The sequence below is a fragment of the Brassica oleracea genome, unplaced genomic scaffold (genome assembly GCF_000695525.1).
Source record: "Brassica oleracea var. oleracea cultivar TO1000 unplaced genomic scaffold, BOL UnpScaffold00877, whole genome shotgun sequence".
Taxonomy (NCBI): domain Eukaryota; kingdom Viridiplantae; phylum Streptophyta; class Magnoliopsida; order Brassicales; family Brassicaceae; genus Brassica; species Brassica oleracea.
In genome coordinates, this window is record NW_013617495.1 from 48,234 (window position 1) to 61,049 (window position 12,816).

The 12,816-nt window shown below is 38.8% G+C and overlaps 2 protein-coding genes and 1 pseudogene across 2 annotated transcripts; 1 reads left to right on the forward strand and 2 right to left on the reverse strand.

The window, feature by feature from the left end:
• Positions 1–279: 279 nt before the first annotated feature.
• Positions 280–2,841, reverse strand: LOC106320314. The gene is made up of 9 exons (XM_013758675.1): positions 2,730–2,841; positions 2,387–2,639; positions 2,259–2,292; positions 1,829–2,041; positions 1,660–1,749; positions 1,517–1,582; positions 1,343–1,434; positions 1,218–1,265; positions 280–1,032 (listed from the first exon to the last, which is right to left on the reverse strand). The coding sequence occupies exons 1-9, from the start codon at positions 2,809–2,811 to the stop codon at positions 909–911; spliced, it is 1,002 nt and encodes a 333-aa protein (XP_013614129.1). The 5' UTR covers positions 2,812–2,841; the 3' UTR covers positions 280–908.
• Positions 2,842–5,787: 2,946 nt separating this feature from the next.
• Positions 5,788–7,196, forward strand: LOC106320313 (annotated as a pseudogene).
• A 3,480-nt stretch (positions 7,197–10,676) lies between these two features.
• LOC106320309 lies at positions 10,677–11,841 on the reverse strand. The gene is made up of 2 exons (XM_013758672.1): positions 11,261–11,841; positions 10,677–10,998 (listed from the first exon to the last, which is right to left on the reverse strand). Exons 1-2 carry the CDS (start codon positions 11,839–11,841, stop codon positions 10,677–10,679), a joined length of 903 nt encoding a protein of 300 aa, XP_013614126.1.
• Between the last annotated feature and the right edge of the window lie 975 nt (positions 11,842–12,816).

The following is a 12,816-nucleotide window of genomic DNA, read 5'->3' on the forward strand; positions in this document are numbered from 1 at the left end:
GCTGGGATCTTGAGAACCTTGTGATACAAGGCATGGTTATTTAGGCACTTGTAATCCTGATGAAAAGGTAATTTCGTTTTAGGGTACTTTTGCCTCAAAATCTTCTCTATGCCTGTCCTGCTTTGATTGTATTTTTTAAAAAAGTGGGAAAGATTAGGTCGTGATCTGAACATCTCATTTTTTATTATTACTTGTACAGCACATTTTCAAACTCGGCAGCTGTTTTATATTAAAGTGTTGTGTTTCGATTTAAATCTCATTTGGCAATCTCTACCTTGTTCTTCACCAATGAGGCAATGACACTACACGTCGTCGAGGTTGCCCGAGTCACCCCCGCTCCTGACTCGGACTCGGTCCTAAACTCGGCTCACTCGCTCACAATCCCATTGACTTTCTTCGATCTACCATGGCTAATGAGGCGGATGATTTTTCCGGGGAGAGAGGATTCGTCGCGGCGGTTTGGTGAAAGGCCTGGGTTCGAGAAAGATAGAGACGGTGGCGGAAGAGTTCAAGATTGGGTTCGATTCCATTGGTGAGAGCTCGCAGATTGGGTCGGTGGCCATGTCAAACCGGTTCGGAGTATACGAGTCGGATTTCGGGTGGGGAAGACCGGTTAAGGTTGACGTTGTCTCCATTAGAGGAGACGGAATCTCAATGGCGGAGAAAAGTGATGATTCAGGTGGCGTGGAGATTGGATTGTGCATGAAGAAGGCTGATATGGACATCGTCTTTACTTTGTTCAACAGTGGTTTGCAAAACTAATCAAGCCCTCATGGTGATTTTAATGTCATTATTTACAAAAAAAAAAGTTGATAAAGAAGGCAGGAGAGTGAACCTGTACTTGTCATTAAGAACGAACTTTGTACTTTGTACTATGTACTATATACTATATATAAGCTTTTAAGTATCTATATGCTATCTAATACTATATGGTTCATCTGAGAAACATTTGAGAGCCACAAGTACTTCAACTTCACGATCAAAGCAAATAATCCAAAGCATGGTAAGTGCATCAACCCAACAGCAGCATACCTGCAATGCCCAGTTAAATATTACTATGTAGTGTTTAGTTCATTCAAGATCAAGAATCAGTTTCATAGTCTACATTTTCAGAACCGAATGCAAAAATTTGGATAGCCGTGAAGTTGAGTTTGATCTCTACTTTTTGGTGCTCATAACCGATAAAAAGGATAGGGTGGTGAGTTTGTGTAGCGTACCATAAAGGGGCATAGGGTGATGACAAATCCAAGAATGGGTATGGCCACCTGCACCAAACAGATTGTTATACTATTTTGTTCATGGAAAAGTTAAAGAAGGATAGATAGAACCATATGACTGTTACCAGAAGGAGACACAAGCATGAACAATCCATTGGAATAGCACGAATACCCCGGTCCATACAACAAAATATGAAATCCTGAACAATGGGAATCGCTGGATACAAAGATACCATCATTAAAGTCATCATCACTATAATCATCATCATGTTTTTTGTTGTCTAAGCATACATACTAACCAGAGAGTTCAAGAAAGTTTCACCGAGGAGGAAGACAGCGTTGACCGAGTGCATAACCACAATGAACTACAGTTTAAATGTTTGGTCAGATTTGAGCATACAACTTACAAAATATGTGACAAATTCTTGGTTAAAAAACTTACAAAATTGAGACTAAAATCTTTGGATGTGAGAAAAGGGTAGATAATGAACCAAAACACACCATCTGTGAGCAATACAGCTCCAGCACAAGTCTACAATTCAAAAAACATGCTCAGAATCAGAGAGAAACGTGAGCAGATAACTTAATACTTAAAAGCAGCAAACACTTACTTGAAAAAGAGCCTGATGGATGTAACCCATTGTAGATGCAACTTGACGTGTAGACGTGTTATGTCTCTCGTGTCCGTTTGAAGATTTAAACACATTCGAATTTTCGCCATTCCTGGGAGGTCTATATGACCCTAGCTCTTCATCAACAGTACTGACTCCGTTCAGACAGTTCTCACCAGACTTATATCTGTATATGGACAACAAGGCTCCAAGCTGCATAATTATACCAACTCCAATTCAATGATTTTGCTCATTAAAACACTTTGAATCCACACAGAAACACCTCTAATTATCCACTTTACTAATGAACTAATCAAACTCAGGGGCCTATTAGGATCTACAGACATATATTTTATACAGAAAAAGCTGATACTGATCATAAATTAATAAAGCATGTGCAGTACCATGACAAGGTGAAGAAAAGCCATACCCCAAAGTAGATTGTGACCAATATGAAAGTCAATCTGATAAGAACAATCAACACTCATCAGAACAAGTGATGTTACTTATCTTCACAGTGTAATATGTTGATGTAACCCCTCAAAAATGGAAACTCACTGTGTGTAGAAGATGAAAATGCTGGATCCTTCAGCAATGGCATTACCAGAGATGAGTCCCAGAAGAACAACAAAACCGAAAACTCGAAAACCTAAAAGCCAATTCGGATGAATCCTTGCCACGCAAGTATTCCAAGTTTCATCATCGTATACAACTCCTATCGGTTCCCTTTGATCACCAGCCTTGCGTTTTATAGGTCCTTCGTATTTCCAAATTAGGAAAGAAGATAGAAACAAGGACGTTAAGATGAAGACTGCGCAGACAAAGAATCTCCAGTTAAGCCAGTAACTTGGGATGTTTGTCTCTGCAGACATTGTTGGTTGCCACGTATGTTCTGTTGTACCTGTAACGAAACTCGAAAGATCAATTCGGCTAAACACATTCTTCATCATCATCCTCATTCGGTTATTTTTTTGGTTTAGCATTAAACAAGAACAAGAAAACTTTAAACATCCATATTGCTTTTAAAGCAAGAAACAGATTCTTTACTTAACCAGAACGAGACAAAAGAAAGAGATTAAACAAGTATCACCGAATCGTAAAGGAGGTTGATAATACTTGAAGTAAAGCTTTGCTCCACTCAGGTATCAGATTCCGTGAGTAGGGAGATTTGGTTTTGTGTTCTTGTAATTAATTATCACTCTCCACTCCACACGTTTATAACAAATTTATTCATTTTATACTTGGAACCATTGATTCTCAAAGAAACCAAATCGAACGGTCATAAGAAAAGGTTTGGAAAAGCTGAAGACTGACGTAGACATTACCCCGTAGCATGCATTTACCATCCATAAATGGGCCACAGGCCCATTACATTTTACAATATTATTATAAGATTTAAAACCCTATTTTTTTGGTAATCATAAAACCCTAATTTACTTGTTCTTTTTTTTTTTTTTTTTTTTTTAACAGGAGGTTCAAAGGCGACCCGTAATCCGCACGTGGTTTCCGATTGCCAACCATCTAATCCCTCTGGTCCGGAACCAGCCGGCACTAATACCCATTACCCAAGGACCCGACACCAACGCCGCGTTAACTTTAAACTTGGGGAGGGCGTAAAGCATTCCGTGGCCACAGGGGTATTCGAGCTCGGGTTTGTATCGGTTGTGGTAACTACCTCAAGACCACTAGCCCACCACCCCGTGGTTAATTTACTTGTTCTTTATAGTGCCCTGATTTTACTTGTTACTTGTTAGAGCCGTTATAATCTAGGTTTAATTTTTGCTCCAGGAGAGAGAGTTTGAAGATGGTTTTCGTGAATCCCTCGATGTGGAAGAAAATAATAAAAGATCGAAGCTTCATCTGGATCAGATGCTTAGACAAGGCGAATATAAGGGGTGCAAGACGAACACCAAGGTGAAAAAGACGCAAGCATAAGCATAAGAAAAGTGAAGCTCGCGGTTCTGCAATTTTACAGCGGTTGATGGGTCCGATAACTTCAGAAAAGAATGTCCGTCCGTTAAATGTGGACCAGGTACTTACGTATTACGTTCAGGGAAGTCACGTTGATATGCACTATTATTGAAAGTGAGGAATGACGTATATATGTCTTCAAGAAGCATGACGACAAAGAAATGTTGACTCATAATCATAGATGATATATTCGTTTAATTATTTGTTTTGAGAACGTGATGAGATATTGACTTAAGATTTTGTGATGGTTTAAATTCAATTGCGGCTTTTTTAGGGATTGAGTTGGTTTTGGTAATCGTATTCGATATATGCGTTTGATTTATGTTTCTTTTCAAAACAATTCGGTATATGATTATTGGGTGTGTTTTTTTTCTACTTGTGTTGGGATTATTATATTATGGTATTTTTCTTCTTTTTTTTTTCCGGCTAAAATATTTTATTAATTATTGTCAGCACAAATGTTGTTGTACAAAAAAACTGGACATGATTGGAACAAGCTCCAATCGGTCGGAGAAATAATAGATTTTTTTCATATAATAAGTCAGCATGACCATTATTTTGACGATGAACATGTACAAATGATGTTGAGAGAAATCGAGACTTCCATGCAATGACTGAGTTGACCAAGTGTTGACAACGGGAACTGTAGGTTTCCTCTTTGATGTATTTAAGGATACCGAGGTTATCTACTTCGAATATAACTTTCCTATAACCTAACGATGAGCATGCTTGCATTGACCAAATCAGCGCAGGCAATTCCGACTCCATAACTGTTGATCGTCCTTCAAATTTTCCCATTCCAGCTTCTAAAAGAGTGCCCTGGTTATTGCGTATTAACCAACCCATTCCAGAGTCTTGAGAGCCTTCACGGTGAGCAGCGTCGTAGTTACATTTAACCCAACCTGAAAGAAGTGGAGACCAATGAGACCTAATGTTTTCAGATCGGCTCCTTTCCGTAGAATTAATTAGACCTATGGTATTTTTCTTCTTAGATCCAGGTTTCCCATGGAATTTCAACAGAAAAGTAATTGGTCCTAATGTTTTACATATTAATGTTACTCTTTTTGAACTTCTTATGTGAATTTCAACATACCTCTTCAAAATAATGGTTTTTATCGACCAATTTCAAATCGAATCTCTCTTTAAGACCGATAATAAACCCTTCGATCACCCTATTTGAATCAACAAACAAGGCTTTGATACTTGCTAAATTTGAGGATTATCGTTGGTTCTAGACATATGTTTTATCATAAAAGTCAAATATTAGCTTATTGCATCATTGTTGACAATGCAGCCGCTAAGTATATCTTTTGTATCATTGTTGACAATGCAGCCGCGAAATTTATCTTTCTTGAAAAATTGAAGAACACATTCAAATCTTATATGTCATACGAGATTATATGACTAATAATAGTATAGTCAATATAGTAATGATAAAGATATTTTCTACGCTACTGTACCTTATTCATATATATAGTTATTTAAGATAATAACCCAATGATGCAACAATTGGTATTTATTTGATAATTAGTTCTATGCCTAAAATCAATGGTTAACTTTTCTCAAATGGAAGTAGCAAGCGTTTGCATTAGTAAGATGAACTGCAATAATTATATAACTAACGTTCTTCATGGGAGCACTCTCATCTCGGGAGCTATTTTTGCTTACAAGAGCAGCATCATTTTCAAAAATTTATAATCTTAGGAAGTTGTCTTGAAATAAGGATGTATTTATACTCAAATGTTTGTTGGTTTCAACATCAAACCGATACGTAAACAACTATAAACTAGTGTGGTTATAGTTGTTACATGTCCTAAATTGAAGAAAAATTATAAGTATAATTAAAAACGTGATTTTCCTGACAAGTTATATTTAACCAACTAGGCGCACAAAATGGTATTATAAAAGGATCATGCCGTCTATTGTATTGTAAATCAAATCCAACACAACCTTCTCGGCTTTACCCAAAGTATTGTGTTCCCCTTGAATCTTCTGTTCCGTTATCACCAATGACAATACACATCGTTGAGGTTTCAGAAGTCACCCCCGCTCCCAACTCAGACTCCGTCCTAAACTCCGCCAACTCGTTAGCAATCCCATTGACTTTCTTTGATCTACCATGGCTAGTGTTCAAGCCAGCCAAGCGAGTCTTCTTCTACAGACTTATCGAATCGACTCGTGAGCATTTCCAACTCATTCATCCTCCCTAAGCTCAAGCTCTCCCTTTCCCTCGTCCTCCGCGACTACCTGCCTCTCTGCGGCCGCATCACTTGGGAGCTAAACGAGCCCAAACCTAGCATCGTCGTCTCTCAAAACGACGCCATTTTGGTTACCATCGCTGAAACTGACGCTGATTTCTCTCTTCTTTCCGGTTATGGACAACGTCCAGCTTCCGAGTTACACAACTTACTGCCTGAGGTACCGGTTTCTGATGACTCAGCGAAGGTCTTATCTCTTCAAATAACGTTGTTCCCGAGCCAAGGATTTCTCCATTGGCGTCGCGGCACACCACGGCGTTTCAGACGGAAAAACGTCAACCATGTTCGTCAAAGCTTGTGCTCACGTGTGCAAACAGCACCTCGAAGAAAACAATGTCGTTGCCTCTCTGCCGGAGACTCTAACTCCGTCTTTTGATAGGTCGTTGATCAAAGATACAACAGGACTCGATGAACAGATGCTCAAGATCGTGAGACCTATGAAACAAGACAAAACCAACGTGAGCAGAAGCCTGAGTCCTATTCCTGCATGGGAACTTGGAGACGACTTCGTTTTCACCACGCTCGTGCTGTCACGCGGTGACGTTGAAAAACTCCGCGAGCGAGTCAAGAGCAAGTCACCAAGTCAGCTCCACCTGTCGACTTTTGTCATCGCTTACGCTTACGTGTGGACATGCCTCGTGAAAGCGCGTGGAGGAAACATGGAGAGACCCGTGAGTTTCCTCTTCGTTGCGGATTTCAGAGAGCGGCTCGATCCGCCTCTTCCGGCGACTTACTTTGGAAACGGCATGTTTTCGGCGGGTAGCTACAACAGAAAGACGGCGAAGGAGTTTGCTGGAGAGGGAGGGTTCGTCACGGCGGTGGAGATACTGAGTGGTTTGGTGAAAGGGTTTGGTTCAAGAAAGATAGAGACGATCGCTGAAGAATTCAAGATTGGAAATGATTGCGCGGTTGTGTCCTCACAGTTCGGGGCGGTTGCGTGGTCGACCCGGTTGGGTGTGTACGAGTCGGATTTCGGGTGGGGGAGACCCGTTAAGGTTGATGTTGTCTCCATTGAAAGAGAAAGAATCTCAATGGCAGAGAGACGTGACGAATCAGGTGGCATCGAGATCGGGATGTGCATGAATAAGGCTGAAATGGACATCGTTCTTGCTTTGTTCAGAAATGGTTTACAAAACTAAACGTCAGTTTCCTACAATTTTTCAATAAAGGTAATTAAGCTCATTGAGTTGTTCTTGTTTCTTGTGATGCTTTTGATTATTACTCGAACCACAAGTGTTACTTGCATGGTTATTGTAAGGTGCTTTATTTACGAAAGCTAGCATTTGAGGAAGATAATCAAACAGGTTTAACCATCTCTCTGACCATACAATAGCAAGCATTGCATTTTTTTTTTTCAAGTATTTTGATGAATGGGGTGTTAAAAATATCTTATAATCATCGCCCGACAATGTTACCGCTAAGACCTAGGATTTAATTTAAAAGATTAAAGAACGCTTTCAAATCTCTTATAATAGTGGGAGTATTAAAAGTGGCATTGTCAATAGTGATAGTAAAGATAATTTTCAATGATTATTTTCCGCAAATGGCGTATTTTCTTTGGATTCCAACGGCAACATCATCTTCAGATGAGAAGATAGTATTGTTATGATGAGAAGGTCATTTCGTTTTAGGGTATTTAAAAAGTGGGAAGAGCTAGGTCGTGCTTTGAATACGAACGACTCATCGTTTATTATTGCTTGTATAGCACGTTTTCAAACTCTGGGCCTGATATGGACATCGTCTTTACTTTGTTCAACAGTGGTTTACAAAACTAATCAAGGCCTCATGGTGACTATCTAAGTGATTTTTTTTTTAAACTATCTAAGTGATTTAGATCATATAAATGCAAGTCTCTCAGAGTGGTTTCTTATCGTAATATAACATAAAATCTTTTAGCTATTAACTAAAAAAACTATGGGGGTTATTCAAACAAGAATTTGTATAGAATTTAGTGATTTTAAAAGTTGATGGACATTTAAAAGTTAAGTAAACTTAACAAATAGTTTACATAGATTTCCACCGATTGTGATTGATCTTCATAGATTTGTATACATTTTTTTTTTAAATTCTTTTAAGGAAATATGTAAAAGTTCTTTTAGAAAACTTTCCAATTTTTTAAAAGCTCCCTGTAAGTAGAGACGATCATAGTAAGAGATGCTATACGGGTCAGAGATGATGTACAACAAGTCCCTGAGAAATTTTCGTGGCCGAATCAAGTCACAAGATCGATCGAGATCAACTCTTGAGGATAATCTATTGTAGCCATCTTGGACCTCATGTTGCTACGTACGATTGGAATCGATGTTCCTTAGTAACACTAGTAGCGATGAGTTGAGCCACCTTAGTCCTTTCCTCACCCACATGATCCAATTTCCACTACGAAAAGACACAAGGAGATGATGAATGTTTTGGAAATTATAAATGAGTGTTGGGTAGTTTTCTGTCCATGGCAACGATAGGAGCTGCGCCTCGAAGAATGAGTTGGTAGAAAGAAGGATCGTCAGCCATGAAAGACAGCTTTCCACCACTATTGCTTACGCTATTCTGCCAAGATGATGACATTCAAGCATTGATGCTTCTTGTTATGGTGTAAGAACATCATCGCTGCTTTTTTTCTTTGTATATGATTTTCTTCTTGTTACAGTTTTTAAATAAATGGGCAAATGTTGAAATTATTACTTGTTTGTGTAACGCTACGGAATCAAAAATAGGTTTTCTATTATATGGATTTTAAAACTTTTATGAGTATACATCAGATTTTCAAAGTTGAATCTCATGTGTAAGAAAGTAAAGAATTTATATCCCAATAACAATAGAGTTTGATAGAATTATAAAATCAATCATAAGTAAAAATTTTGAATAACAAAAGATTTTGAATGAATTTTAAAAATCTTTAAACCAATAACAATGAAGTTTACTAAAAGTTTAAAATTCCATCTACCAATAATGATGGATTTTCAAAATTTTATAATTCACCTAGACCCTAAGAGCATGATTAACTTGGGCTCTTAATTTGAGGTTCTTAACTTATGATTTGACACTTTTTTTTTTTTACACTTTTCGGCTAAGAGCCGAAGCTAAGAACCCCGCCTTAAGAGCCTAGATTATATGTCTTATTTATGAGAACCGTATCAATCTCACCCTAAGACACCCGCATTAATCATGATCTTATATGTTCCTTAGAAACGAACTTTGAATTTCATTTACAAAGAAAATAATGGATAAAGAAGGCAGGAGAGTGAATCTGTACATGTACATGAGAGTCTTTAACAACTTTTTTCTTTGAGTTCTGTACTATATATAACTCTATAAGCATTTGAACATATATGCTATCTATTACTACTATAATTCTTCTGAGAAACCTTTTGACAGCCACATGTACTTTAACTTCACGATCAAAGCAAAGATTCTAAAGCATGCATGGTACGTGCATCAACCCAACAGCAGCATACCTGCAACATCAATTAAAAAGTACCATGTAGTCCTAAGTCCATTCAAGATGAAGAATCATTTTCAGAATCGTTTGAAAACCTTGGATAACCGGAAGTTTTTTATCTCTACGTTTGGTGCTCATAACCAATATAAGGGATAGGGCGTTGAGTTTGTGTAGCGTACCATAAAGGGACATAGGGTGATGACAAATCCAAGAATGGGTATTGCCACCTGCATCAAACAGATACCACATTTGTTATACTAACTAATCTATTCATAGAATCATGTAAAGAATGATAGATAGAAGTAAGAACCATGGCTGTTACCAGAAAGAGACACAAGCATGAACAATCCACTGAAATAACACGAACACGCCAGTCCATTCCACCAAGTATGAAATCATGAACAATGAGAATCTCTGGATACAAAGAAAGCATCACCAAATTCATCGTCACTACAATCATCGATCATCATATTTTTGTTTTGTTTTGTTTTCTAAGCAGAGAATTCAAGAAAGTTTCGCCAAGGAGAGAGACAGCGTTGACCGAGTGCATAACCACAATGAACTACAGTTTATACTTTTGGTCAGATTCAAGCATACAATTTACAAAATGTGTGACAATATCTTGGTTAAAAAACTTACAAAATCGAGACTAAAATCTTTAGATGAGAGAAAAGCGTGCATAATGAACCAAACACACATCATCTGTAAGCAATACAGCTCCAGCACAAGTCTACAATTCAAAACAACATGTTCAGAGATAGAGAGAGACATGAGCAGAGAACTTAACAGATATGACACTTATAACCAGGAAACATATACTTGAAAAAGAATCTGATGGATGTAACCCCATTAAGATGCAACTTGACGTGTAGACTTGTTGAGTCTCTCGTGTCCGTTAGAAGTTTTAAACACATTCGAGTTTTATTCGTTTTATACTTTGGAACCATTGATTGTTGAAGTAATCAAATCGAACGGTCATAAGGAAATGTTCGAGAAAGCTGAAGACTGACGTAGACGTTCGTACTCGTTGCATTTTTTTTTGCTAAGAATTTGAATTGCATTACTTGAATGGGCAGTTTGCATATTACAAAGAGTTTAAGACAGGTCAGGAACAAGCTCCATGGCAAAAAAGATAAAACATGGAGATAACCTGAGAAAATAGTGCTAATTGATCACCTTGCTGTTAGGCAAAAGTTAACCATTTAGCAATAAGGTTTTTGAACTTCTTACGGTTCCTACGAGCGAGAATGGCGTCTCTGATTCTGCGATCAAGTAGTTTAAAGATGACTTCTGAAGAGGAGGAGATGTTGTTATGCAGCCTATTGTTCCTCTCATGCCACAAAGAGTAGATAACTGCTTGAGCAACAAGTCTTCTTAGAGTTGTTGGACATATTGAATCCTTTGATCCCAACCAATCAGAAAAAGCATTCCAAGAGTGAAAGGAGAGAGTTCTGTACCCTAGCCTTCTGATGATCATGGCCCATAGATGCTGGCTAACTTCACACCTGAGAAAGAGGTGATCTCTATCTTCTTCAAACAATGGTTATTATCATGGTTATTATAGTTGCTGAATTATGTTAAATTATTGCTATACCAGCATATCATATATGGTATATCATCATGTCGGTTCTTTTTCACTTCATCATATCATTACACCAACAAAGTAAATCCTAATTTTAAAATATAAGAATGTTTTATTTTCCCAACAGGGTCGGCCTCAATTGGCTGGTGAAGTGAAAGGCGTGGCGTGGAATAGCTCCCTTATACCAAACATTACTTGTCCAAAGTTGGATAGGGGCTCTTGGTCTCAATGACTCCCACGTGAGCTTTGTGGAAAAAGCATCTAGTTCTACATTATCAACTCGCCACAAAAATTCATCATCATGAGCAGAAGCACATGGGAGACTAACAGAGGCAAGGTGAATTTGCAAGGCCTCCGCTTCGTCAGAACGGGCTGATGGAAGCTTCCATCCATTCTCATTAACCACTGAGCAGATTCTGGCGTCCGTAGGGATTCCCAGCTCTCGAGGCCCTTGGGGACCAAAGTGACGAATGAGAGGACCGAAAGGAGTCCACACGTCATGCCAGAAACTTGTTTGATTTCCGTTACCCACTCTCGACATTAAAAAAGCAGAGGCAGCATTACGCAGAGAAAGCAAAGCTTTCCAAGTCCATGATGAGTGGCCTTTTTGTTCCTGCTCCCAAAATATTCTGTTTTTGATCCTGTTTTCCTTGATCCAGCATCCCCAAAGTGATTTATGATTGCAAAACAGAACCCAAATGAGGCGGAGACAAAGCGTGAGGTTCCAGACTTTAAGATTTCGGAGGCCGAGACCTCCTTCATTCATTGGCAAGCAGAGCTCGTTGCATCCCACCTTGGCACCATTTTTCTTTTCTATGTCTCCTGACCAAAGGAAGCGAGTGCAGAGACTCTGAATTTTGCTTAAGCAACCTTTAGGTAGGATAAAAGCAGTGAACCAGAAGTTTAGAAGACCATATATAACAGACTTGATGAGTTGTAACCTTCCTGCAAAGGAGAGAGCTCACGACTTCCAAGAGGTAAAGCGCTGAGTGATCTTGTCTAGTAGGGGCCTGTAATCTCCAATTCTGAGCTTTCTATGCATTAGGGGCAGCCCCAGGTAGCGGATAGGTAGAGAACCTAGCTTGAAACCAAGACTAGTTAAGTCATTTGTTTCATCTAGAGTCAAACCACCAGTGAAGAGGTCTGTTTTACTTTGATTCATAGTTAGGCCAGACCACAAAGAGAAGTCGTGAAGGGTTTTTGCAATATTTTCCAGTGACATTTTCTCTCCATCAAAGAAGACCATTATATCATCAGCAAAAGAAAGATGGGTAACCTGAGGCTGAGACGCGCTTGGATGAAGGCCGATGGATCCATTAGAGAAATTCTTTTTCAGCATTTGACAGAATACCTCCATTACAAGAACAAAAAGATAGGGGGAGAGAGGGTCGCCTTGTCTCAAGCCTCTAGTTCCTTTAAAATACCCACAGAGCTCTCCATTGATCGAAACAGAAAACCTCGTGGTGGTGATACAGTGTCGAATAAGGTTGACAAAGCTGACTGGAAAATTGAGACCGGTTAAGGTGTTGATTACAAAATCCCAGTTTACAGTGTCAAAGGCTTTTTGCAAATCCACTTTTAAAGCAGTGAACCAGAAGTTTAGAAGACCATATATAACAGACTTGATGAGCTGTAACCTTCCTGCAAAGGAAAGAGCTCTAGACTTCCAAGAGGTAAAGCGCTGAGTGATCTTGTCTAGTAGGGGCCTGTAATCTCCAATTCTGAGCTTTCTATGCATTAG